The 23,203-nt window shown below is 36.9% G+C and overlaps 1 protein-coding gene across 4 annotated transcripts in view; it reads right to left on the reverse strand.

Moving 5' to 3' along the window:
- SLC25A21 (solute carrier family 25 member 21) overlaps positions 1-23,203 on the reverse strand; it is a 236,654-nt gene that overhangs the window by 9,084 nt on the left and 204,367 nt on the right. For 3 of the 4 annotated variants that reach the window (XM_039705101.1, XM_039705100.1, XM_039705103.1), the window contains exons 4-7: positions 14,313-14,379; positions 8,054-8,113; positions 5,437-5,544; positions 1,268-1,432 (exon numbers count right to left, since the gene is read on the reverse strand). In XM_039705101.1, the coding sequence (XP_039561035.1) occupies positions 1,268-1,432; positions 5,437-5,544; positions 8,054-8,113; positions 14,313-14,379 (400 nt within the window). The remainder of the gene's footprint in view (positions 1-1,267; positions 1,433-5,436; positions 5,545-8,053; positions 8,114-14,312; positions 14,380-23,203) is intronic. The other variant, XM_039705102.1, reaches the window with a different exon arrangement.

The raw sequence follows: 23,203 nt of genomic DNA on the forward strand, positions 1-23,203 counted from the left end.
CTAAGAAAGAACATTTCCCATGATTCCCATAGAAGCTACACGCTAGTCTCTGTTCTTACCTGCATATTTTCCTGAATTTCCTGCATAATGATTATAATTTTTTAATCTTTTGATCAACACAGAACTGTTCACTCCTATCTTAGTAACAAGCTGTGCCTGTGCCTTGAGTTTTTAGAATGTATGACTAAAGTGCACTGTAAAATATGCTTAGATACACTGTAAGAAACTTGTAGAAACTTGTGGGTCAGCTGCTCTTGAACAATTCAATTTACTGTAATAATCTGCAAATAAGAAGTGGAGGTTTTCTCCATTTACACAACGCTGCCAACAAAAATACCAGGCTACTCAGAAGTGCAGAAAAAAAAAGAGGTGTTACTTCATATGGGAATAGAAACCGATCCCTTTTGATGTGAATTGCACCTTCTTACATGTATATCACTAAGTATTACACCTGTGACTGTTTAACTGTCATCATCTAAAAATCACATTAGTGAAAACAGACTTCAATAAGTAGCATACTTGAATCATTAATAAACCATTAGTTGTTTCTCACACAGTCATTTAGAAAGTTGCTGATATTACCATGTTTTCATTTGTAAAGTTTCCTTTTGTGGTAAAGGGAACGTTTGTTTCCTTTGTTATTTAAAGTAATATAGGACTATCAAAAGTGAAATTACAGCTATAATGGTTTTTTTCTTTAATTATAAATGATATGAAGTCCCTGTGCCTGACTCTTTACATCCTGTTTTGGACTGTCTCTCTCCCATAAGGATGAAACTTTCCTGTCATCCTTCAATATTCTAGGTTGAACTCTTTTGAGTAAATAGGTCCAGCGCCTGGCCAGAATAACCTATATCCTGCAGCTCAGCCACCTCTGCAAGCTTAGCCCATATGTGAATATTGACAGAAGTTCTAGAAACTGATTTTTCTCTTTTAAGCCAGTTTGCTGCAAAAAATTTGCATACATACCAAACATAAGCACAACATGTCTGTATCTCATTTGCTGTCTTTTTGCACTGCTACCATGCTATAAAGGGAAATTCATAAAAACGATAATCCAAACATGACTACAATCAGCTTTGCTTAAAAAGTAAGAAGATCGAGTCCTTAATTTGCTTCCATTAAAATGCTACGGATTTCTGCAAAACAGAGATAAGTTAGTCACTGTTTATCACTAAATACCACAGCTTTGCACAGAAAAATAGTGTGTGAATAAAAATGTCAAACTTCTCATCTGATTGTCTATTGCATTGTATGAAGAACTTACTTTATTGACTGGAAGAATGTTTTTCACATTGAAGTAGAATCCAAAGTAAACCATGTTAAAAACTCCGTGACGGCCCAGTGTTGCAGTAAGGCCTTTGTTGAGTCCTTGGGAGCCCAGACCACCGGTTTTAATGATCTGCTGAGCTTGAACAAAGCTAGATGGTTGCTACACAAGTTAAGCAAAAGAAGGAAGAGATCATCTTTACAGAACAAAAACAATAAACATAGCATCATTTCCATGCTGTTGACAAACACAGCGTTGCCAATTTTTGCAATTTTATAGTAAGTGTCACTGTATTTGTTATTCTCCCTTTCCTGTGACCAATAAAAACCACAACTTTAATTAAAAAAGATTCCTCATTTTTCAGATTGCAGAATAAGATGAAAGCAGGACTTGAGTACTGCAAAAGAGTAGTACTTTAACAGCTTTCCATTTCATAAAAGACAAAAAGGAAGGAACTGCCTCATATCAGACAGAATCTGCCTGACTACATGCACCTTTGATCTTTTTTTTGAATATACCATGATATTCAGAATTAGCTGTTCCCCTTCTGAATATTTTACATATTTTAGCAGCTTTATAGAAACATTACTTTCAAAAAGTTGATGAATAGATTTTGGCTTTCTCCAAAGCATAAAGCCAAAAAAAGCCATAGAGCCATAAAGCTCTGGGTAACCAAATCTATAATTAGAAAGGCAAAACATGACTTCCACTAGGAGGTTCAAACATGAAAATATAGAAGAATTTTGACTACACCACCATGAATACCACTAATTTCAATACATTTATTTGTTTAATAGCTTTCCATTTCAAAATATCGCTGTGGTAGATCAACAGCATCAGCCAAATGATGCTAATATATCTGACACAGCATATGACTGCTTATTTAAGTGGCTGATGAGTTTAATCTTTAATACAAAGTTTCATTTTGTTTTTTCATATTTTGCAACTAATGTAATTCTGCTAATGCTCTGCATATATTTTACTAGAGTTTACTTTTCTATCTATTCCCAAGAATTCAAGACAGAATCTATTCCAAAGTGAAGATACAAAACATGGATACTAGCAATAACATCCTTTTTTGTGCTCCAAAAAAGCACAAGATCTTCAAGAAATGAAACAGCATCCTTTAATATTAAGTTATCCCTTAGTATCCCTTGTCTTGAATATGGATTTACTCATGACTCAAGGGGAAGCCTGTGACTTGCTGAACACCTGAGATAGGATTAATAAGCCCAAATATAGACACCTGCAGTATCTACACCTGACTTCCCTTTTCAGTCCTTTAGTTACAAAGAGGAGTCTCTTTGGCAGCACTTCCCTTTTACCAAAGGAGGTGTTATCATGTCAACTGATCAAGCCATAAAAGGTCTGCGGTTCATCATTGATGATGGAAGGACCTTAGACAGAGGAATTTATTGTACAAACATCTGGAGTTAATGCACTTCACACAGCTGTTGACTTTTACTCAATATAGACCTATTCAGTGGAATCTGGAGTCAGATTCTTCTCATCATAAGGCAGAAAATTGTATTTGTTTAATTAATCATAACTCTTATGTCAGGTGAGAAGATTTTAATCATCACACCAGCTTCTATAGCCAGTGAGTTATCCAGGGCTACAGGGAAAGGGAAAAAAAAAAGGAAAACCAAACAACATGGTGTTGGACTTCTTGCAGTCTACTTTAACAAAAAGCCACCATTATTTTTACCTACAGCAATCCCACTTACAAAAGGGCTGATACGTGATTTATAGTGGCCTTCCTCTTTAAATCTATCAACCCTGGAAAGATGATCTGCTACCACAGAACAATTCAGCTGTCACTGCAGGGTGTGAATATTTGCTTTGGGGGTGTGCTGGAGTCTGGGTGTGAGTGTATGTGCTCATGCTCTTCCTTGTTCCTTTTAAACAAGATATATTTATTATTTCTATACAATAGTCAGAGAAATATGTGAACTGCATTAGGTTTCATCATGTAGTATGAAAGCTCCACAATGGGAGAGGTACACACTTTACTTAAACCTTTTAGAAAAACAGTGCATGGTAATGCCTTATGCTGTATAATATAACCTCTGGACATGCTTCTTCCAATGGGCTTGAGTTTACATGCTTTACTGTGGAATGTTCTTTAACATTTTCTTAATGAGAACTCGATGTCAAGGTATTAAGTCACTGGAGTTTTTTCTAATTTACAGCAAATTTTGAAGTTCTAACACTTTAGAAAGATATATGAAAAATTGACATGTCTGTGATAGAACAATCTTTGTGATTTAAGAACTTAAGAAATTTAAGAACTTAATTTCACTTGGATTTTTTCCCCTAGAGCAGGTAGTTAATATTTTCAATGTAAACTAGGTTTCTAGTAGGGTCTAAATACTAATCTGTCAAAACTTTATTTGTATGATAACATACTATTATTTGGATTTTGTGAAATTTTGCATTTAAATTAAATTAGAGAATATTTACCTGAAAAAAAACAACTCAGAATGCTTTTGGACAGCTACAGTTTGATTATTGTATTATTCTGAAGGTCAGCAAGGAAGGGATGCTGTAATTAAAGGAAATAATTGGCTAAAATTTACCAACTAAACCACCCCAGACTTTGTTATAAATTTTGCAGAAGAGAAAAAATTAAAATGTATGAAGAGGAAGGATACATTGGTCTTTTTCAACTTTATAAGTAATAATTTGTTCAAAATATAACCGTGGTTTGCTTATACTTAAAAGGAGAGGTGTTTTTTTAAGATAATTATATCTTCACAACTGTGAACCAGAAAGATGAAGAATATCTGTTCACTACTACTGGAGGAGTAATAGTTAATTTTTATCACATCATCTTCTTGAGAGACAGATCCTCTCATACATTGCTTTTTCCTGCTTTCAGTCTCACTCCAGGATCCTAAACTCCTGCTCTGCATTATTTATCTGTTCAGTGGCTTTGCTGCCCAAGTTTAAAAAATGTCTAGACTGGAGACTTGCAGCAAATAAACATGTCTTTCATATGCATTGAGAATCGAACAGGAGTTTACCAAACATTTTAAAATTTATTCTGGAAGAAAATGCTTTTCTGGATGAGTTATGGAGTAGGAACCAGTTACTCTATGACATATGGAAATCAGTAGCTGTATTTTTCCAGAGTGTACCTGAGGCCCCAGTAGATTATGTAAATGGCCAGGTCATAAATCTCTTTACTGTGCACCCCCCAAAACTTCAATTTATGCAGATGAGTGCTACAAGGCATGCAAGTATTAACTCAGTCAAAACTTAATAGTAGAATACACAAAAACTATGTCCCACCAGGGATTCAGCCAACCTTTTCATGTGAATGCTTATGTGATTTGGCACTTCTACCATGGTACAGCTGATTTCTCAAAAGATTTTGAAAAAGATGATTTGACAATTGTTATTTTATTAAACGAGAAAAGGAAAATGGAACTTCATTACTGCCTGTTTTCCCTTTACCCTGGAACATGTTCTGCATTAAAATTAATAGAAGCTAGTGCATTCCTGAGAACTCTTGATTTTCATGAATCACTGTTTCCCAGTTTAATATTTTTCCCCTTTCAGCAGTACCCAGAATCATGGACAATATTTTGTACAATGACTTCTTTGGATGAAACAATATTTGAATAATAAAACTCTGAAGTTAAGCAAGAATTTAAATTATCAATGTACTTGTTATATAACAATTTTCCAGTTTGTACTAATAAAAGTGAAGTCTTGTAAGTAATTTCATCCAAGAAACATTGCATAAAATCCAGCAGCTGGACTCTGTCTAGGGCACAGGGCCATGGTGTTTTATGCTAACCTTCAGTGCTCACTTAAAATCTGGAGCCTGCTGGGGTAAATGTGCTCTGTCCGAAGGGCTCAGGTTTGTACTCCTGGATTACAGTTCCTCACAGTGCTGGGTTGCTGGCTACTCAGGAGAGATGAAGGTGCATTTCAGGCAGAGAATATTGACAGGGGAGATGCTGATGCCTCTGACAATACTGCAGGTATCTCTGCATGCCTGAAGGCATTGGCTATTGGGTCTCTTCCATTTCTGTTGAACTTGTGGGGAAATCATTTGCATCCACCAATATATTACAGACATTCTGCTCTAAATATGAACCTCAAAGTGCATTATGCCCAATAAAATGGAAGAAGGAGAAAGGAAGCAGTTTTCATACCTCTGTGAAGGAGTTCTGATTGGTCTGTAAGGTAACCTTCACTACTTCAAACGGGTTAACCACAACTGCCTCAGTCAAACCAGATCCCAAGCCAGCAATTGCAAATGCCTAGGAAAGTTTCAAATGAAAATTGAGTATTAAGGAGTAATACTTCCTCTACATCAGATTGTGAAACTGAGGGTTACAATGCAAACTGCAAGACTACAGTAATGCAGCAGTATTCTATTGCTAAACAACTTTAGCCCTTGATAGATGCTGACAGTTCATGAAGACAGTATGACAATAGCCATAAACCATATTCCAAAACAATCAAAACAAAGTGTTGTAGCACTCCATGTGCATGTATTCTCTTTTCAGCTGGAAGGGAAAATATGGCACCGAATGATTACGCAAACATGGAAAAAGTGGCAAAAGAATGTCCTCATGTTATCTTTGGGTGGACTCAGAATAATAACACAAATGTAAGTGTAGTCATGCAGCTCTGGAAAAAATAAAATCTCTGAACTGAGCATTAAGCACATAACTAACATATTAACTTAAAAATACATGTCAACAACTAAAATAGTTCAGTACTTAAGCAAATTGCACAAGCAGAATGTTCACCTGGTAGTTAAAAATGCTAGAAAGGTTTATACGGGAATATGTCAGCTTTCATTGCAAGGATGAGTTAACTCCATTTACTTAGAAGCTGGTGGCATTCCAGTCATAGATATGGAGATATTCACTGCTTTGCTTTCCATCACAGCAAAGCATTTTAAAATATCTTAACGTTTTTTAAACAAAAAATATATTAAAATACTTAGGTCAATTGAGAAAGTTTTGCTTTGCTTTCCATCACAGCACAGCATTTTAAAATATCAACGTTTTTTAAACAAAAAATATATTAAAATACTTAGGTCAATTGAGAAAGTTCTGAGGGGTTGAGTTTAATGATCACTTTACACATTTATTGCCTTCACTTAACATCTCCAAACTCTTTAAATGTTGAAAAAAAGTCCCAGAACCAAAATACATTATAATGAATTCATTTGCTGAAATTCAAAGAAACCTGTAGTAAGGGAAAAAACAATAGTGATAAAAAAACTTACTTAACGCAGAGGGATTTGAGCAGGGACTCCTGAGAGCTCAAGAAAGAGAGGAATGAAAAGTTAGAAGGATAGTGGCAAACACCAGTCTTACCACCTTTGGAGAAGATTGTGTTACTAAAAAATTGAATTTTCCAGTAAGATGGGAACATTTCATCATAACCATGAGACTGAAGTCAGTAGGAAGATGGTGCTAATGTATGTATCTGTCTTTTAATAACAAATATTTCCTTGATATGAGGTCTGTTGAGGAACCCAGAAATATTCTGCCAGGCTTAGACCAGAATCCCCCTCAGTCTTCTTTTTCCCTAACTACCTTAGGACCAAAAATGCTTCTATAGTAACAGGACCAAAAATGTGAGGGGCTTCTGATTGTTCTAAGCTTTGCTGTATCTGTTCTATGAATCACAGCAGCTTTTGGGCAGCTATTGCATGTTAACAAATTTTCAGCCTATTTTTCTTCCCCCCAGAAAAGTGCTGGGGTACCATAGAACCTTCAACTCTGTTCTTTCCACTTGCTAGAGAACAAATATCAGTCTCTCTCTATACACTTAAGGATGAGAACTGCTGAAAAATGCCAGATAAAATAGAAGAGACTGCAAATAGTTAAGAGGAAGAGGCAACTTGCTTTAACCTAGTTAATAGAATTCCATGACCATTAACTCACTGCAGTTAAAGGGAGATGTAACTGGAAGCAATACTCTTTTAAAGAGACTTGAAATTACCAAAACCTTTATAGCACAGCCTTAAAAAGATCAACTGTTTCCTAAAGTTGTGATGTCACCATAGTGAAAAACAGGTGTTTACCAAGATTTACATTCGTACATCACAGGAAGCAGTAGTTCTTATAAAAAGTATTTTATTCCTACTGCACAATAGCAGAATTAAGATCTACACATGAGAATGCAGGTTACACATGCAAGCTCCATCTTAGCATTAAAACATTTCTGTGTATATGTATGCCCTGCGTATTGTTTTTAAGCCAGTTATTTCTTGAGAGGAATTCCTAACTCCACTGATGGACAAGAGAGTTTTGCCATTTGCTTCAAAGGAAGTAGCAATTTCTTATAAATAACTTACGTTTCTTTTATAAAGTTTTTAAAACAAGACTGAGATCTGTATTTTTGTTATAGTTGTACTGTGCCTTGGAGAATAGCACTGTGAAGTTGAAGTGTTACACTAGACACACATAAATAAATATTGATAATGTTCAACTTTTTTTGTAATTTTGTAAGAATGAAGAATGACAAGCTGTAGATAGACTCTTCCATGGTGGCTTTTGTTATCCATGTTCAAGAATTTTATGATGTTGTAGGGAATTATTTTGAGGAAATTTGATATAAAACATAATTTATCAATTTTGATATATTCCTATAAATATTTTCTTATCAAGGGACAGATTTGTTTTGAAAAACTCTGGCTTGAGCTGGACCCTTTAATTTTGGGCTTTTTCTATGGGAGGAAGCAGATGAGACAGACTGTTCAGCAGACATGTTCTACATCAGAACACGAAGTTCTGTATCCATACATACCAGTCCTGGTGGCAATGATGCATATCCCAGAAGCTTCTTGTATTGTTCAAAGGTAAAAAACTGTGAATAGAAGTTAGATTGAAATTGAACTGAAAGAAATTGTTAGTTACTTACACAAATTAGTAAAAAGCGGACTACAATGGAGTTTCACTACCTCACAACCTGAGCAGCTGCATGCAGTTCTGCAAAATAAACGTAAGCCACTTTTATTTCACACCCTCTGTAGCAGTGTTAGATGTGCAAGAGTAGACAATCAGCCTTCAGGACTGATTTTATTAGTTTGTCATGCATAGTAGCAGCATAAGTGCAATTCAAGTAATGCTTTATGCAAGAGCTCACTTACATCATACAGGATCTATTTTAAATTAATAAACTTTTCCTCTGGCATTAACTTTCATATACTAGTTTAAATGTAGTAGCAGATATTACAGTTTTCCCAAGAAATCACCCCTACATCCTTAATGTAATGTGATGCAATCGCTTTTGCATTGCTCAAACACTAGTCTGCTTCTCATCAGAGATATAATTGTGGATTTTGAAGATGGAAAGTCTGCCATTTTTATAATCTTCTACTGTCAACAGGTACATTTCTTTTCCTGTTCTCTCTGTCCAAATAAATATTTCATTCAATTGTCTGCTTTCAAACAGTGGCACTTCAAAGTTCTGAGCATCTGCAATCCCTTAGAGGATGTCTTGAAAGCTGTACTCATGGGTGTTTGAATTTCAAGAAAAAAGTAAAATCAGCTTCACCTGCACTAGCATGGCGAAAGGCAACCATTTGCAAATGGCTCTCTTTGCAACCTACCATTTCTTGACACCCAAACATTAGTTTTAAGAATACCTTCTGTGAATTCTTATAAAAATCAAAGCATAATAAATGAATGGATTTGTTCTTCCAAGAAGAAGGTTTAGAATAGCTCTGACTGCACTCACAGGCAGACAGACTTTCCTGTTGGCACAGGCAGACAGACTTTCACTGCCTAGTTCCTTGTCTGTAGACACGAAGTCTGATATGCATGGGTCAAGATGTACTCCAGAGAAAGAGTGTATGTGACATTTTACACATTATTGGGAAGATGCCCTCTGAAATACAGCACACAATCTAGGCCACTTTAAAAAACAACTCAGACTACATTATATTCAAAACAGGGCTACCAGGACCATTAAGGAGAACTTAGAGATTACTTTAAGAATGAAGAATGAAGGAGAGTAACTGCTTTCCTTGTCTAGTTTAGCAAAAGAGATGCTGCAAGAGAATGAAAAACAAGGAAGATATGTAGCATAAAGAAACTAGATGTAAAAGCAAAATACAAGTAGAATGTGGCTGGAGATCTGATGAAGCTTTCTTGCAGGTAAAAGAATCCTGAAACAGTTTCCCAATAAGAGCAATGGGGGGGAAAATCTTTATGTCTCGAAGGGGAGAGTTTGATAAGTTTATGAAGGAGATTATAGAACAAACCCCATATAGTGTTTAATTCATATTCTGCAAACATGTTACTGAAGCCATTGGAAAAGCAGTCCAGTTGCTATCACATAAGACAGATCTGAGGGCAGTGAAAATGATCTAGCACGAAGATGGCAGAAATTGTGTTCTAAAAAGAGTAGGTAACTGAATTCTGGCTAACACCAAAATATTGGCGGTGTTATTCCACTTAGTTTTCACACATGGAACAACACAAGCTAACCACAGCACGCTGTTTGTGAGTCCTGTAATCTGTCTAAGAAATATTCACGTCTTTGCATGCAAAATAAAGTAGCTTTTACACGGCATGTCTGGTATGATGGGAATGAAGAACAAAAACCTGTCACAGTTCCACCAAGACTGCATCAGTGCAGGTTCATAGCTCCTAGTACAAGAGCTGTCACCTCTAGTAGCAAAAGTAAATAGCCAGAACTTATAACTTTCCTGTCTACTTTCCAATATTGACCTGTGACGTTTGATTAGTTCAGAGCAAGCTGGTTCAAATGAGGGTGGGATCCTGGGAAAGTGGTGAATTCTGCAACCAAAGAGGGGGCTACAATCCCTCCACACAGCATCTGCTGATGCATGAGACAACCAAATATTTCACCACGAGAGGAAGGCAACGAGCAAGGAGGCCAATGGAAATGTGGGAATCATAAGAAACATAAGGGAATAGAGTTATTAAGACAAGAGAGAAAGACTGTGTGGCCTGTGCTGAGTCTCAGCCAAAGAAGACAAGCTCTGTCCCTCACGGTTCAGTACTACAGACCTATCAGAACAAAACAGCTATTCCATAAACCACGTGTACAGGAACATAAGTAATAAGCAACACATTTTCATTTGAACTTGTTTAGAACCTTGTCCTATGGCAAAGTCAATAAAATTTTTCAATCAAGACCTGCTTCAAATGAAAAGTCACTGGAATCATACCAAAACCAATGGAGAATTGGGTGTTAATGTGTTAATAATGCCACTACCTTAAAGCAAGATGGAATATGTATGCATAAGCAAAATTTGGTTGTTAAATTTTGGAAACTGATGGGCTGACACTCTGGTCATTGGACAGATATTTTTTTATATCTTCAGTTGGGATTATTATATCATTTTGCAGAAAAGATCCTAGAACTGGGACCCAGATTTTGACTACTCTCCAAAGAGTGTAAATATTGAATATTAATCTTGAAAGCATCTTGCAAATATGTTTAACATTTTTGCATTACAAAAAAAGATAGAAGTGTTACTTAAACTCTAGCTCTATCTTTTTGAAGGTATGATAGAGGTCTGACAAAGTGGGAGGGTAAGCTGCTTCCCTGAACTAAATTAATTTCTTATTGTGATAAAATTTGCTTTATTCTCTCTCCAGCATCTTTCTAGTCATTGTTACCCTCTTAACCTTTAATGGAATTTCTGGTATTCCTTAATGTTTTCCATAGTGTTACAGATCTGTAAAATAGTTGTAATAAAGGCAGAATTACATTACCCAGCAATTTTTTTGGTGTTTAAAATGTTACCTAGAAAATCAATAGCTTCCTAGAGTCATAAATAAAATACTACTTAATAGTAACTATGCTTTAAATAATTTTTAAAGAAAAAATCACTAGCAATAAAATTTCATATACATGTTGCTGGATGTACTAGAGTGGCTAGTATACATACAATTTTTCAAAAAATAAGGATTTCATACTGTATCATATGACTTTATATATGTCCACCCAAAATGTTTTTAAAAACACAGCATAATTTGTGTTTTCCTCTACAGTTGTATTAAGTTAATAGCTTTGTGCAAAAAAAATTTCTCAGAATAAACGTATTTAAAACATGCTTTTGTGTATATAGTAACCAATATTGTCCATCTGGCAAAGATACACTTTAATTGAAGTTACACAGAAAATAGCCAAAGTACTTACCAGATGTCTCAATAATGCTAAGATAAAAATATATGCTTGAAACAAGATGTCTGGGAACACATGAGCAATATAAATTTGCCCCAAAAGTTCATCTGTTAACCATTGTATTGGCATCATCGTTTCTTTCCTCCAAGTTCAATCTAACAGAAAGTTATAAACTTTGACTTTTCATCTTCCAGAAATACCAGCTTTCTTTTTAGAAGGGAAATAAAAAGAGAGAAAAAAGAAATAGCAAGACAGACATAAGAACATAGTTGACTAAAAATGAAGCTATATCTTCAACACTTAACTGAAAAACTGGGACTAAATAACTTCATTTTAATAGCTTTATTTTTACTTGCAAAAATGCACACTGGATAAATACAATATTCCAGTAGCACAAGTACATTTTTTCTTAGTACAAAATCTCCCTTGTCTATTCTCTACACACTTTTATGACATTACAACTAGAAGCTTTCAAAAAACTTGATTACAAATACAAAAAGAAGCTACTGGAACCTAGACAATGCCTCTTTTCCTTTTGTGCTTTCTCAAATCTCAGAATCATTGGCCTGAATTTAGTCTTCCTCTAAATCTCACTAGTCATTTAGGCAGTCGAGAAGGGACAGCTTGAGGCTTGTTTAGCTGAGGAAAACTGCTAGAATAGTAAAGGTTGGAGGGTGGGCCAAAGGAAGCAATGACTTTTCCTTTGGGGTCGTAGCCAAATAAGGTTAGTGGAAATTTGAGATAGGTTGGATTCTCTTTAGGTCAAAGCATGGGTACAAATTCCACTTTGGATGTTAAAAATTGTACTGGCATATGACATCTCACATTGAATTGCTTCATTATACAGGTTCTTACAAGGACATTATTGTTCAGCCCTGTTCTCTCACTGAATTCTTCTAATGTAGAATACAGCTGATGTCTTAAAAAAGTTACCCTGATGTCCTTGGAACAGCAGTAAATTTAAAGGAATATTGTAAATAATAAAATAATTCAACGAATTAATTAAAACCCTCACATGTTTTAAATTTAAGCTTGATTCTCATGTTTGCAGAAAACTCAGCTCTCACATAAATGTCCAAGAACTAGGTAGAAAGCATCCCACAAAGAGAGGACAAGACATTAAAGGAGCCAGGAGCTCTTGATGTGCAAGAGTTTGAGAGAACTGAGTCTGTTTAACCTGGAGACAAGAAAGATAAGGTGATTTAAGTTCTGTCTTCCACCATCCCAATTTTATACAGAAGAGTCAGACTTTCTCAGAGGCCGACAACAGAAGTCTGAGAGTCAACACACAAAGGTTGCTAAAGGAGGATTTGGACTGGATATAAGGCACATTTCTTCACAGTAGAGTTAAGGACTGGAGGAGGAGCACAGAGAGGCTGCAGTCTCCATTCTTTTAAGATTTCAGAACTCAACCAGACAAGGCATATGAACATCCTGATGTAACCATGAAGTCAGCTCTGCTTTGATCAGAGATTCTTCCCAACTGAAAATCTTTTTTATGATTTTATAATTATATTGAATATAATGGGGTTTAAACCAATTTAATAAATTTGAGTAAAGAAAAGTGACTTGAAGTTTATGAATGACTCAAATTAGTAGGAGAAATCAAATGGGCTAGTATTTTAACTAAATACATGCTGGAATCTAAAAAGCACAGTCAGATTTACTTTACATCACAATACAAAGAAAACAAGTTATTAATAATCTTCTAAATATTATCCATCTATTCTTCACTGCTACTTTGCCATTAAATAGGACTTTAGTTTTTCTGGTTTTATTAAATAATTTTGAGATAAGTGACATATGTCACTTGCATCTAAAATGCCAGTGCAAACAAGAAGATGACATTACCAGAACTCCTTTAGGATTCTGTTACAAGGTCACATCCTGTCACTTTATACAAATATTATTCCTCTGTAAAGGAATTGGAATGTGAATGATTAATTGCAGACTAAGGACCAGAATCATATGCAGCCTTTTTAGAAAGAAACAACAAAAAGAAAGAAAGGAAAATCAAGACATTCTGTATAATAACTGCTTTTAGACACATTTGGTGCAACTATGGAAACTTCAGAGTTCTGAAGGAAAAGACTAAGAAACATTTGCTCTTAACACAATAGTTGCTCTGATAGATTTAGAACTTTAGAATGATGTGCTTAATAATTAGGTTTTAATTAAAAAGGTTGAATGTCTCCACTGAAACTGATGTATTGAAGTATTTTGCTTAGGAATGTTACTAAAATCCTGTTCTACAAATCAAAATAAAGGATAATAAAAGAAAATCAGATCAGCATTAGACAGAAAACACACTTTGATAGGCTAGCATCTATAACTGCGAGACAGCTGGAGTAAAATGTTTTGCACAATGAGGAGTTGTATCCATTTCAAACTTCAATCTCTTAAAAAGATAGAGCATTGAGCAGAGTGCTCTTTGGAGCACAAAAAAACTCTGGGCAGCACTTCAAACCTACTAAATAAGTAGTTATTAGTGGCTTCTTTAATGGCTTCTTGTGTTAATTTATTAAGCTGTTAGTTGTTTTGCAAGTTGCTAGGCATTTTCAGTAAAACAAAATATGTAAACCAGAGGCAATTATGAGGCTAAAATATAACTTAAACATTTTATTAATTCTGACAATATAAAATAATTGCAACCTTTTTTTTAAGTAACATTTGATACACTGGTCAAAATTAGCTTAACATTTACGAGCCTTATCCTGCACTTCTTAATCAAGGACAGTTTTTATTGTGCTATCAACAGGAAACTTTCCTCCTAGTAAAAATCAGAGGATTAATATGCCAAATAAGTTTAAGATTCTAATCTCAGTCAGTGGGGGAGAAATAAAATGTTTTACAGCTGCCACTGTCCCTAGTTATACTTTTAAGGGAGGAAGCATGGGGTTTTTACCTTCACTGCCCTTTTGGGTGTCTCAGCCAAAACAGGAGGAAGTATTCCTTTGTAGAAGCCAAGAAATCTATTGAAGAAAAAAAAAGAAATTATTTTTGTATGGAAAAAAATATATAAATACCATACTGTCAATTTTATTTTCACTTTTGAGTAAAGCAATTAAACTTTCAGCATTTCCAGGCATACAGACAAATAACGATACTCTCTGCTTACTTGCTAAACAGCTAATGTGCTACCAATTATATAAGGTGCTGGTGAGATGATATAAAGAAATCAGCAATAAATACGTAAAAAATGAATCAATTTTATTCTGAAATACAAGAAATTGTATTTAAAAGGTGAGGAACATTTTTGACAATGAAAAAGAAGTATTATTTCACTGTTTTAATTTGCTTAGCACAGCAATGCTTATATTAAAAACTTAAGTCACAAAATCACAAAATGCAGATTTGGGAAAAACTGCGACTTCAGCAAGCCTCATACAAAACCACTTCTTGCTCACCTTCAGATGCTAGCTGAGACGTATTTTGAAGTTTAATTTTGAACATGACTCAAAATGTATTAAGTTTTTTTCTTTTAGCAACTTAGTTTTAACCTGAGTTAACCTATTCAGAGATTGCATGTATTTCATCCTGGGAAAAAACATTTGGGTAGTATCTTGTCACTGTACATGTGTATATGTATATATATATATCTATATCTCTATATCTCTATGTCTATCTATCTACAATCTAGTATTTCATCCTGGGAAAAAAACATTTGGGTCGTATCTTGTCACTGTACATGTGTATATATATATATATCTATATATCTATATCTCTATGTCTATCTATCTACAATCTGCTACATGCCAGCACACAGGGCATTTGCAGGCAGCCTGAGCTCTGCTTACAAGGTCAGTGTGGATGCATAATTCTGGGTCTTGGGAATGCTTTGAATGACAAGCAGTTTTCAAAATGTGGGGTAGAAATAGACAATAGTCCTTGCCTTCTAGTTCTGCACACTAACCTGGGTAGTGCATGGTGAGTGCTCAGAAAGGGATTTAATGGAATCACCAAGAAGAATCACAGAATGATCACCACCTCCAGGGATGGTGACTCCACCACCTTTCTGGGCAAACTATTCCAATGTCTGACCAACTTAACAGTGAAAAAAACCCGCGTTTTTCAATATCTAATTTGCATTGTTCCTGTCTTAGCTTAAGGTCATAAGTTACCTTGTTAGGCAACAAGAATATACCCTACAATCTGTCCATCTTCAGAATGTATACACATTTATTCAGGACTATAAGAGGATTCTGTCTACACAAAAAAAGAGAAAATTACTTAAAGCAAAGCATTTGTGCTTTTAAAAATGTTGAAAGGTGGTGATGTCGGAATGTGATGATTCACCTTTCTAAAGCAGCCTTGTATTTGGAATATTTTTGTAAAAGACACGACATCAATAGATTCTCCTACAGTTGATCTCTACATGTCAAAAGAAAACAATAAAATTAATATTCCCCACGTGAATTAAAAATACTACAAATGTTATACCATTTCCCCCATCCTTCTTCAAACACTTCTCTAGAGTTCTCTGCTTGGGCTTCTCCAATATAAATAAAGTAATTTAGGCCTTGTAAGATGCTCTGGGTTGGGCATAACCTTACTCTGAAGAAAGCAATGTATGAACTCTAGTCCACAACAAAAGGACACTTTGAGCATTTAACATGTGATGGTTTAATGACAAAATACTGAAAGGTAGAAGATTAAGGAATTCAGTTGTCATCAGATGCTTAAATTTCCCCACAGTCTTACTTTCAAAGATAAACATACAAATACATATTTATGTATCTATTAATGTAGATATTAATATAGATATGGACATAACAATAGAAATATACTGGATCCATAGAAGCATGCAATCATAGAAACATAGAATGGTTTAGTTGGAAGGGACCTTAAAAATAATTTTGTTCCAACCTTCCTGCCATAAGCAGGGAATCTTCCACTAGATCAGGTTACTCTGAGGCCCATCAAGCTTAGTCTTCGTCTTTATTCTTAGTCCCGGGCCCATTTTAGTCTTTAATGGTTCATACATCTTCAGAGCATATTGCTGATTCAGCAAGTAATTGAAATGTCAAATAACTTCAAGAAAGTGATTAATACATTTTAATGTGAGTTCAAACTGAAACTGAGGTCCAAGTAGGATCAGCTACAAGAACACAGATCCCTGTAGTTTCTTCCTTCCAGCTCAGTCTAAACCCCTGCCAGCATATCTACAACAGACATCCTGCTTGCAATTTCTACTATTCCACATGATTGGAATTGGAAAATTAATGTCCTCCACTGCTTTACTCACTGGTGTTGCTCTCACTACAAAAAGTGAGATTTGGTCCAGATTTTTTCATTAGTAAGAGATGCCTAAGCAGAGAAACATACAGTGTAGAGCAACAAATAAGTTTTAAAAACTTGCAGCAGCATTACCCAGCCTTACACAGCACAACAGGTTCCTTTTCCAGGTTACCTTTTTGTATATTCAAAATGCATGCAGCTATTTGATTTATAAGCCTTGTAGCATTTCCACAGTCTCTGAGGATCTCAGAGAAAACTTTTCAGAGAGAATGTAGAAAGGATATACTAGGAATCTGAGCAGTACATTTGTCATCTTAGCAATCTTGTAAGACAGACAGAAGCTTCTAAACAGCAATCCAGCATTAAACCACAAGTGAATGTTGAAATACCAGTGATTCAAGTCACCATTAGACCAGGCAGTGGATTATTTGAAAGTTCTAAAGAAATGGGAACTAAAAACATGAAAAGCAATTATCCATTGCTTCTGAACCACAGAAAAATTGGTGATGAAAGGGACCTGTGACCTTTGCTCAAGAAGGGCAACCTAGAGCCAGCTGTCCAGGACCATGTCCAGACAGCTTCCAAGTATCCCCAAAGAATGACTACACTTTAAGGAAGGAGACAACACAACTTCTCTGGGCAGCCTGTGCCAGTGCTTAGTTACCCCCACAGTAAAAATGTATTTCCTGATGTTCATATGGATCCCCTTGTGCTTCACTTTGTGTCCATTGCCTCTGGTCCTGTCACTGAGCACCACTGAGACCCCTCCTTTAGGTATTCATGCACATTGATCAGATTCCCCTCTGAGCCTTCTGTCCTCCAGGCAGTTCTGTCTCTCTCAGAGACAAATGACAGGTGCTCCAGTCCTTTAGTCATTTTAGTGGTCCTTCAACTGAACTCTTTGTGTACTGGGGAGCCCAGAATGACCCAGCACTCCACCTGTGGTCTAACCAGTGCTGAGTAGAGGGGAAGGAAGTAAACACCTTCCTTGACCTGCTGGCTGCTAAAGCAGCCCAGGATATCAGTAGTCTGGTTGCAGGCCACATAGGTAGCTCATGCTCGGCTTGGTGTCCATGAGGGACTTACAGGTCCTATGCTGTAAATCTGCTTTTCAGCTGATTGGCCCTGAATATAACAGTAGTGTGTGGGATTATTCTTCCTCATGCACAGGACTTCACACTTCCCCTTGTTGAACTTCCTGAGGTTCCTGTCAGAACATTTCTCCAGCATGTCAAAGTCCACCTGACTGGCAGTACAACCCTTTGGGATACCAGCCACTCTCCTGCATTTGTATCACCAGTAAACTTGCTAAGGGTACACCCTGCCCCATCATTCAGAACATTAATGAAGACGTTGAACAGAGTTGGATCTAGTACTGACCACTGGGGTACACTGCTAGTTACTGGCCTCCAGTTGGACTTTGTCCCACTGACCACCACCCTCTGGGTCTGGCCATTCAGCCAGTTTTCAATCTATCTCAGTAAATACCTACTGAAGCTTTTGACATCTTGTACCAAGCTCAACTCCAGGTAGGCTTTGACTTCCCTAACAAAGTCTCTGCATGCTCAGGCTGTCTCCATACTCCTCTCTTGTTACTTGTCCCTGCTTCCACCTTCTGTATGCTTTCTTTTTTATGTTTGAGTTTTGTCAGAAGCTCTTACACAAAGCTCAACAACACAGGCCTCTTGAAATCTTTGCCTGACTTTCTGCATGCTGGCATGGACTTGAGTGGAGGTGATCCTTGAATATTATGCAGGTTTCCTGGACCCCTCTTCCCTCCAGAGCCCATTGTCATGGGACTTTTCCAAGCAGACCTCTGAATAAGTGACAGCCTGTTCTGCTGAATTCTAGGGCTGTGAACTTGCTTTTTGTCCTGCTCCCTCTTCTCAGGATCTGAACTCCACCACCTCATGGTCACAACAACCAAGGCTCACTGTGACCATCAGCCCAGTGAGGCCTTCTTCATTCGTGTGTTAGAGCTCCAATGGAACACTTCTCATTGACTCTCACTTGTATTAAGTTACCATTAATTGCTTATGCCCTGCAGTGTTGTGCCTCCAGAAAATGTGAAGTTCCCATTAAGGATCAGGGTCTGAAAACATCAGGCTGCTCCTGGCTGTCTCTACAGGGCCCCATCTGCTTATTGTTCCAGGTCAGGCAGCCCATAGTAGATGCCTACCACCAAATCATCACTATCAGTCTTGCTCTTTAATCCTTACCCATAAACTCATTCAACCTCAGGCAGTGCTCCATGCACTGCAGTTGTCTTCCTGGCCAGCCCTTCCTAATCATTCTGTATCCCTCCACAGCAGCACTCAGTGCACTCCCTGCATCCCTGGGATCCTGACGTGATCCTACCCCTGCAGCTGCACACGGATCTCCAGTTCCTCATGTTTATGTCCCATGCTGTGTGCCCTGGTGTGCAGCTCTTCAGAGAAACTTCCTCACTCACATGCAAATGCTTGAGGTGACCCCAGCTGAGCCCTGTTTATTCACGTTGTGTTCCTCGTGTTCACAGCACCCCAGGTGTTTGCTTGGCAGCCTCTCCACCGCTCCCTCAGAGCTGCAGTGACTCCCCCCTCCCTCAGGGCTCCTGGTTTAAAGTCCTCTTTTAAAGGACTTTACCAGGAGCAGCCACACTGCAGCAGATACATGTGCAAAGGTACCACTCTGCACCTGATGTCAGGCTGATCTGCTTATTGTAAGGGTGACACTGAAAACTTTTTGCTGGAGGAACCTCTTCTATGAACCAGGAGAATCTGCAGAGCTGAGTAACTATATTCATGGCTCTATGAATCCCTAAAATGTGAAGGGCTCTGTATGTAGCTTTCACTCCTTTATTGCTTCTTCCTCTTTGGAAGCAAATCTCTTCATGGAAAACAGACAAGAAGGAGTTAAGGTCTATTCCTATGGAACACATTAAGTTTAGAAATCTAAAAACACATGAAACTTTGAGGATATACATCCATATATGCAATATGTAATTCAGTAAACATGGTAAGAGCTAGCTCAGTATTTAATTATGAGCTGTGGTTTAGGGTTTTTTTCCCTTCCTGATTTGAAATAGAAACAGAAAAAAGGTTAGTAAGCACAGCCAGTAAGATGAAAGGAATAAATGAAAGGAGGAAGTAGAAGACAATGCCATCCCATCACTGCCTATTGTCAACTGACTAATTTTTTGCATAAAGTCTAGTTGCTTTTAGAACCTCCTGTGCCTGAGGTGGAGGACAAGCAGCTGCCCACAACTTTTACAAATAACATTTTACAAACTGTACCCATTAAAGAGAGTTATTTCAGTCTTTGCAGAATGAACCATTTACTTAATTAAAAAAACTAGCTAGATAGTAACAAAAACTTGACTGACTTTGCAAGTCAAAAAGTACATACACACACAATGATCTTACACTTCTGCTTTGCTTGGCCAATTGAGTTAGCCTATTTGCTCACAGAGTATGAAATTTTTTTAAAGTCATCTAAGGAACAGTGATGACATTTCACATTTGAGAGATATTATCACGTGGACTCAAGCCTTCCTTTAAAAAACTGGTGTTCACAAAAATTATGAAACAGCAGCAACCAGCAATCATTGCAGGTTCTGATAGAAGAAAGAGGAGATGACATCATATCCCTAGCTAGAGACACTGGAAAGAACAAATAAATTTCTAACAGAAACACAGCTACATCTTATTTTGTTTCAGCATTAAGGGTCTAAATGAACATCACCATTCAATTGTATTCTGGGCAAGAGCCCAAACTCATCTTTGCAGCAGTTGATTTTGAAACATTACAGTCAATCACATCTTCTCAATTTGTTCTTGCAGGCTTTCCCTATCCTTCTGGTTTCCATTTCTTGTTTGGAAGCCTTGAGTCATTCACCCTGGCAAGACGACCAGCCTAAATCAGTTATTTTCTCTGAATTATACTGGAATTGCAATCTTGCTTAGCTTGTTGTTTTCTTCCTCTGCCTTTCACATAATTTTCCCTTTAAGGATCTAATAAAGCTGATTGAAGGCATAAGCACAATATTCCTTTTCTTTTGGTGCTGTCAAACCCAAGACATTTACCCACATTGTTTTATAATTGAAACAAAAAACCTCTTAGGTCCAATTCTGCTTTCATTACCTCTGCATTATCCCAAATATAAATAAAAGACCTGGCTTTCATGACCACATCAGTTACATGAAACAAATGCACAACTTTCAGATTTTACGAAATATTTTATTTAAACAAAGGGAAGGAATTGTGTAGACATGATTGGTTAAAAAGGTGGATGTTGTTCAAAAAGTGGAAGAAAATATGTCAAAATATAATTAAGTTTGCTTAAAATTTAATTTACATAGGAAAAAGGTACCTTTCATTTTCATGCTATGTAGCATGCGAATTTATTACTAATAGAAACTAAATAATTGGACACATGGCAATATTACTTTAACATAACTATAACATAACTTTGTGTTGACCTAGCTGGATATTTAAAAGATTTTAAATTCCCAGAAGTTGTAGAAAAACAAGCAAGTGCTTAGTGAAGGCAGGCACAAATTAGTACCTACCACTGAGAATAAGGGACTTATATTTAGGCATTTATTTTGGGAGCTGCAAGCCACTAACCAGTTCACACATGTAGTCCACCCTCAATCCAAGCATTTACAACTATTTCCCCAGCTGAGGAAGGCTGGGAATGCTGAGTGTCATTCTGGGACAACTGGCACAGAGTTCAGCATACTTTAAAAGATATTAAAGGTTGGACACATTCATAGAAAATCAGTCTTGGACACTCTTGCTCTCCAAAAAGAATTTTTTTTTTCTTGTGAAGTATGTTATGTATATTATCCTACTGCAAATGTTAAATACACATCTCTACAGGAACCCCATATAAACCTATCATTGACACAATTAGCTAAGCTGGCTTCTGAATTTCTATTATGCAACTATATTTCTTTATTTATTCTGTGTCTGCAATAAAATATATGCCATTTTAGACACTGGCACTAAATACTAGGTCCTTATTTTCATAGCATTTTTCACCTTTTTTTTAACAAAGCTTTCATTGCAATACCTGGGAATTAGGGAAAAACACAAATATTTTTTGCAGTGAACAAACGGAATTATATGTAACCCTGTGCCTGTAGTAACGCTCTTACATTACATGCTAAAAGAAGACCAAGCCTCCAGCTATAGGAATACTAGAAGCAGACCAATTAATGAAAGAAATCTGTCGAATAAGTTAGGTCAACTCACTGTATGAAAAGTGCCTGGTTAAAAAGGAAGAGGCTGTTGGTGAAAGCTATTAAGATACTTCAGGAAAGCACTAACAGTGGAGAAGCTGGCTCAGAAGCAATCAGACTGGCCAAGAAATGGATTAATAATCAGCATCAATCCCCCTCACTTATTCAAAATGACAGTCATCACTGTATTTACTGCATGTGGGTCAGATTATGAAGTTATTATGATCCATCATCCATATGACTGTTATTCTTACTGAGAAATGAGTCTTTCTTCCATGAGTTTTAATCACTTCTCAATCTCTTGGTCAAAACCCTTGCTAATTTTTTGGCTTTCTAAGCTGCACTCTGAATTTATATGAGTTACAGGACACACTTAAATATAAATCTCTCAAGAAACTGAAAGATGAAACTTTTTCCTTCCTTGCTTGCATCTGTGGCAGTAAAAAAAGTGAGAATTAAAAAAGGAATATTTGTTTAAATTTCTTTCTGTTCAAATAATGGTATTTTTTACATTTTTTACTATAGACATATTTCTCACATGCTTTCTGTGTTTTGCTATACCCAAGCAAAGAAAAAATAATTTAGGAAGGTGAAGGTATAGCCTTGCATTGTAACACACAACATAGCTTCAACAGTTTTCCACGAATTGAGAAGGACATCTTGTTCTGGATTTTTGTCCCCAAGGATGATTATAAATTAGTTATTTACGTGGTACATTGTTACTGTGTACTGCCTGTCTAATAGATTAACATGTACTAAATTATATTGGATGTTAAAAAATGTAGATCGGCTCACACCTCTGCTCCTTACTCTGTAACTGCTGAGGGCCTGTGGAGCTGGGCTAGCAATGCTTCCAGGGGGTAATGGGGCTGTCTGGGAGCGTGGGGGGAGCTGGCAGGCAGCGAGGCAGGAGCTTGCCAGCTGCAGCCCCTCTGCTGCAGCACCGCTGCTGCTCCTCTGCTGCTGCCCTGCTGCAGCACTGCTGCTGCAGCCCTGCTGCCAGCCCAGCAGAGCGTTCTGGGCTCCCGCCACCGCTGCCTCTGCCTTCCAAGCACCCTCCTCTGCTCTGGCCCCAGCACCAATGAACGAAATACCACTTTGGCCCATGCTTCTGAGAAGCCTTAAGCTGGTCTGTTTGATGTGTTTCCTGTTGAAATCAGTGCAAATGGCAGCGTTATTATCACTGGCAGCTGGTTCAGGCTCTTAAAAATTACCTGCATGTAATCACTAGCCAGGCTGTAGAATGGGTCTGCATGTCTCATTTCTTACAACTGACAGCATTTCTTCCCCCAAAGACTTTCCCTTTAGCTGCCCCTTTGTTTGCAAGAGGAAC

The sequence above is a fragment of the Passer montanus genome, unplaced genomic scaffold, assembly GCF_014805655.1.
Source record: "Passer montanus isolate IOZ18808 unplaced genomic scaffold, ASM1480565v1 scaffold18, whole genome shotgun sequence".
NCBI lineage: Eukaryota > Metazoa > Chordata > Aves > Passeriformes > Passeridae > Passer > Passer montanus.